General features: G+C 32.1%; 1 protein-coding gene across 1 annotated transcript; it reads left to right on the top strand.

Moving 5' to 3' along the window:
• Positions 1-605: 605 nt before the first annotated feature.
• Positions 606-2940, top strand: LOC149555605 (peroxidase 12-like). Its single transcript, XM_089829722.1, has 4 exons — positions 606-887; positions 972-1166; positions 1617-1785; positions 2357-2940. The coding sequence occupies exons 1-4, from the start codon at positions 636-638 to the stop codon at positions 2797-2799; spliced, it is 1059 nt and encodes a 352-aa protein (XP_089685848.1). The 5' UTR covers positions 606-635; the 3' UTR covers positions 2800-2940.
• Positions 2941-4670: the final 1730 nt, after the last annotated feature.

Genomic DNA, 4670 nt, shown 5'->3' with positions numbered 1-4670 from the left:
AATTTTGTCTTTTATGTTTTGTAGGATGTATGTGCATAGAAACTTTTACATTCTTACACTCTTTCTATGATAATGGACCATGGACCATTGAATGCTATCCTAAACATTGATGATAAAAAATCACACATTATTTTATCATAAACATAAGCAACAATATATCATGAATTATGAAAATATGCTATATTTAATACACTATTTTTGTATTTAATTTTTTGAAAAAATCGTTCATTGTTCTTCAATTGATTTAGACTTTGCCCAAGTTGCTACCTACTTTTTACAAATTTTTTATTATTGATTTAACATTTCTACTACAAATAATTTCACTAAAGAATAAAACCTCATAATACCACTAGAACATTATTGACAGACTGAAACAACTATTATAACATGACGAACAGAGACTGCAGCTGGACTGCTGCTCTCGTTTAAAATAGAAAAACATTCCAATTAGATTGATTTCAGACTCGAACGGATGTCTTGCGGACGGAGATTTTCCTAGCAAATGTTAAAAAATTGTAAAGTAGGGCTGAGCGCTCCAATGTCTTTTCTGGTCCCACTTGCTCACATTTTGCCCTTAAATACCCCCTTTCACTGCCCACAGAAACACACTCCTTGAGTTCTTCTTCTTCTTCCCAATGGAGAAAATTCATCTTCTTTCTCTGTTTTTCGCTCTCTCTGTTTCCCTTGTTTCCGCTGGAACAGAGATTAATGTTCTGTCTTTAGATGCCGATCCTCCTCTGGCAAATGGGCTCTCATGGACTTTTTATGAGAGCACTTGCCCCACACTCAAATCCATTGTTGAGAAAAGAATCAAGTTTTATTTAGAGGAAGACATTACTCAGGCGGCCGGATTGTTGCGTCTTCACTTTCATGATTGTTTTGTTCAGGTTGGATTTTTAACTGATTTAGTTTTTTTAGTTTGTTAATTTGTTGGGTTTGTAGTTTCAATGGTGAAAATTTTGTTTTTGCAGGGATGTGATGCATCTGTTCTGTTAGATGGATCGGCAAGCGGACCGAGCGAACAAAATGCTCCTCCAAATTTAACGTTACGGCAAAAGGCTTTTGAGATCATAAACGACATTAAAGCGCGTGTGGACGAAGCATGCGGTGTTGTTGTGTCCTGCGCAGATATCACTGCTCTTGCTGCTCGGCATTCCATCTCAAGGGTAAATTTGTTTCTGCTCTTTTAAGTCATACGATCTATTTTTAAAATGTTCGAAAAGAGCTGTTTTTTTCCCTTCTACAAGAAAGAATCTTGATCTGAGCTTTACTGGTACATCTACAGATTATGCTGGCTGGATTTCTGAGGTTTTTCCGTCGTTTATCGAGTTTTAGTTTTAGAATCGTGTAGTTTTCATAATTTGTGCGATATATAATGCTTGAATTTGTTCATTTCCTGATATAAACAAGATGAGATTTTTTAATCATACGTTTCAGATCTTACAGAAAGCAGATGCTTTATAAAAATAGTTACTCAAGTCTTTAATGTATTGAATACTTTTACTTTTCAATATTTATCATTAAATTATTTGGTATTGTTGCATAGTGGATGTAATAATAATGTTTTTAAGATTTATAAGAGAAATACTTGACTATAAAAGTTTGGGTCTTTATAGGCTGGAGGGCCGAAGTACGAAGTGCCACTAGGAAGAAGGGACAGCCTAACTTTTGCCACCACAATTGAAACAAATGCGAATCTTCCAGCTCCAACCTCCAATGTCTCAGTGCTCATTGAAGCTTTTGCTAACAAAAGTCTTGATGTCACTGATCTTGTGGCTCTTTCAGGTTATTTCTTTACATTTTCTATTTTTATCGTTTATTATTTAAACATTTAAATTTTATCAAAAATGTTCTTTAATCAATTCAAGTGATAATATGGTGCATAGGGGCCAGCCAACTAAACCATATAATATATAAGAAGAATTTGACCAAAAAAAAAAGTGTCCTCTTTGGCAATGTATACTAGTTCGTTGTTTAAATGTTATCATATAAAAGACCCATTAAATCTAGAGGTAAAAATTGTAAATTATGTTTATAGTTATTTATGAAATATAAACATGTTTTTTAATCTTTCTTATTTTGATAATATGATAATTTAACTTTGAGGTGACATCAATTCAATTTCTATTAACTATATTTCAAGATGGTCAAATTATGTTTTTATTTTATTCAATGAAAAGACACACATCAAAAATTAAAAAACAACTTTTACAAAAGAATTTGATATCAAGTTCAATTAAAAAATAAAAGTCCATGTACAAATTTACTAGATTTCAAACAATTTAGATCTCACTTTGTTTTGTTCATTATAGTTGTATCAATATTAAATTTTAATTTTTGTTGTTGGTGAATACAGGTGGGCACACCATAGGAATAGGGCATTGTACATCATTTGAGAACCGGTTATATCCTACACAGGATAGCACCCTCAACCAATACTTTGCCAAGAAGTTATATGAGACTTGCCCAAGCACAAATTACACCAACACCACAAATTTAGACATTCGCACGCCTAATGTATTTGACAACAAGTATTATGTGGATCTCATGAATCGACAAGGACTCTTCACTTCTGATCAAGATCTTTACACAGACTCTCGCACCAAACAGATTGTTATAGACTTTGCCCTCGATCAAGATCTCTTCTTTAAGAAATTTAAACTAGCCATGGCAAAAATGGGTCAAGTGGGTGTAATGACAGGAAGTAATGGAGAGATAAGAAGCAACTGTTCCTCTCGTAATCCAACTTCTCTCGCCAATTTAGTGGATATTGTTATTGATTCTAAGGCTTCCATTTGAAATTTGTATTTAGACAAGATCCATTTTACATTTCTCTTTTTTAAAGAGAAACTATTGTGATGTTGCAGTGGAGTTTTTAAGTGAGTTTTTGTTAAATATGTTGATTCAATAATGACAATATTTTGATCTTCAAGTGTTTAACCAATATCCATTTTACATTTCTCTTTTTAAAGACTTTTTAAAAGAGAAAAGTATTATGATGTTGTAGAGTGTATGATAGAGATTTTTCTTTAACAATGACATTGTTATGATCTTGAATAGGAAGTTTGTTAAGAGCTTGATATTTGTTTTTTGATGGGTAATAGGCTAAAGTCACTATTAATTAATATGATTAGTTATTAATATTTGTTAAGCTTGAGTAGACTTGAGTCCATGTCCTCATATATAAGAGGCTCACAATTTTACCATTGTGTTGTAAGCTTTTGTCTATTATTACGAGTTTCATACTAATAACATAATAATGATTATATTTTAATTCATTAATAAATAGAACACATATTTACACACGCATACATCATTCTTAAAAGAATCAAGAAACTCTTGAAACAATGTATGCCATTAGAAATTAAGTTTCTTTTTATAGTTAAAGTTATACGGTAGTTTTTAAGGTATTGGTAAACTTCGTATTTTGAATTATAATATTTTTTTAAAAATAAAATTTGAGTTTTTATTATATCAATAATAGAATTTAACTCAAGTATAGTTAAGTAATAACTTTGCATACAAAATATGGTTTGTTTACATTAAATAGCAATATTTTTGCAGTGCTAAGTGGAGTGGATTTAGCTTTAGGGAAAACTTTACCAAAACATGGTAAAGATGCACTCAAAAAGTCCCATGCTTAATCCATGCAAGGATTATCTAGATGGGGTAAGTGATAAACAAATCATTACTATTACTTAAGCAATGAGTTCTTATGAATAAATATCTATAAAAAGTGAGTTGACAAGTATAAGTTGAGTGAAAGTAAACCAGGTAAAAGAATATAGAATACTTGACTTACACTAAATTATCATGTGAGTGAATGCAATAATTTCTAGACCTTTTAACAAATAAAGTTTTAGATCAACATCTAATTGAAACCAAAACAAAAATAAAAAACTTGTATCACAACATAAATGTGATATAACCCTTTCACAAAAAAATCCACACTCCAAGCACTAATCTCAATTGTATTAATCAATAGGAACAACAGTCACAATACGATATTACAACTATGTTCTCTAAGAGTATTCACACTATTAAAGGATTTAGAAATTACTCTAGTTGCACAATAATATCTCTCCTAATCTTAAAGTTTTCATAAAAAATGAACTAAGAAATTTTGCAACTATAGAGTTCAAGATGAAGAGGTAGGTGCCCATGATTTTTAAAGCAACTTTAACACCTAAGAGGTAAGTTGTGTAAAAATAACACAATTCCTAAAGAACTAAAACCTATGTCATCCAAAATGGCTCTCTTTCTAAATACAATGTGCATCAACATACAATCTCCTATAAAAAATGAAGAATTTGATGAGAACCAATCCACAGATCCAGTAGAATACTGTTGTAGTTTCACAATGCATACCCCATTTTGTGACTTAAAATAGGGACCTCCTAATTTTAAATCTCCCCTACCAGGCTCCTAGTCTGGAGCCCTAGTCATTTTGGACCCTCCTTTGGGTCTAAGACAAATCCTAGTCTCTTATCGGGAAAGGTCAAAAAGTTGGAGAGCAGAAAAAATCAAGTTTTGGCACTCTATATGTGCTTCTAAGTGCGCACATAGGCACTTGCGCACATTTGCATTGCACCTGTGCATACCCTCGAAGGATGCACACCTTCCCAAGTGTGCACCTACGAGGGTGCACACTTAGCATCTAGGGTCTATAT

The sequence above is a fragment of the Cupressus sempervirens genome, chromosome 5 (assembly GCF_028749045.1).
Source record: "Cupressus sempervirens isolate cs-2001-9-10 chromosome 5, ASM2874904v1, whole genome shotgun sequence".
NCBI lineage: Eukaryota > Viridiplantae > Streptophyta > Pinopsida > Cupressales > Cupressaceae > Cupressus > Cupressus sempervirens.
This window is presented reverse-complemented; position numbering and strand designations above follow the sequence as displayed.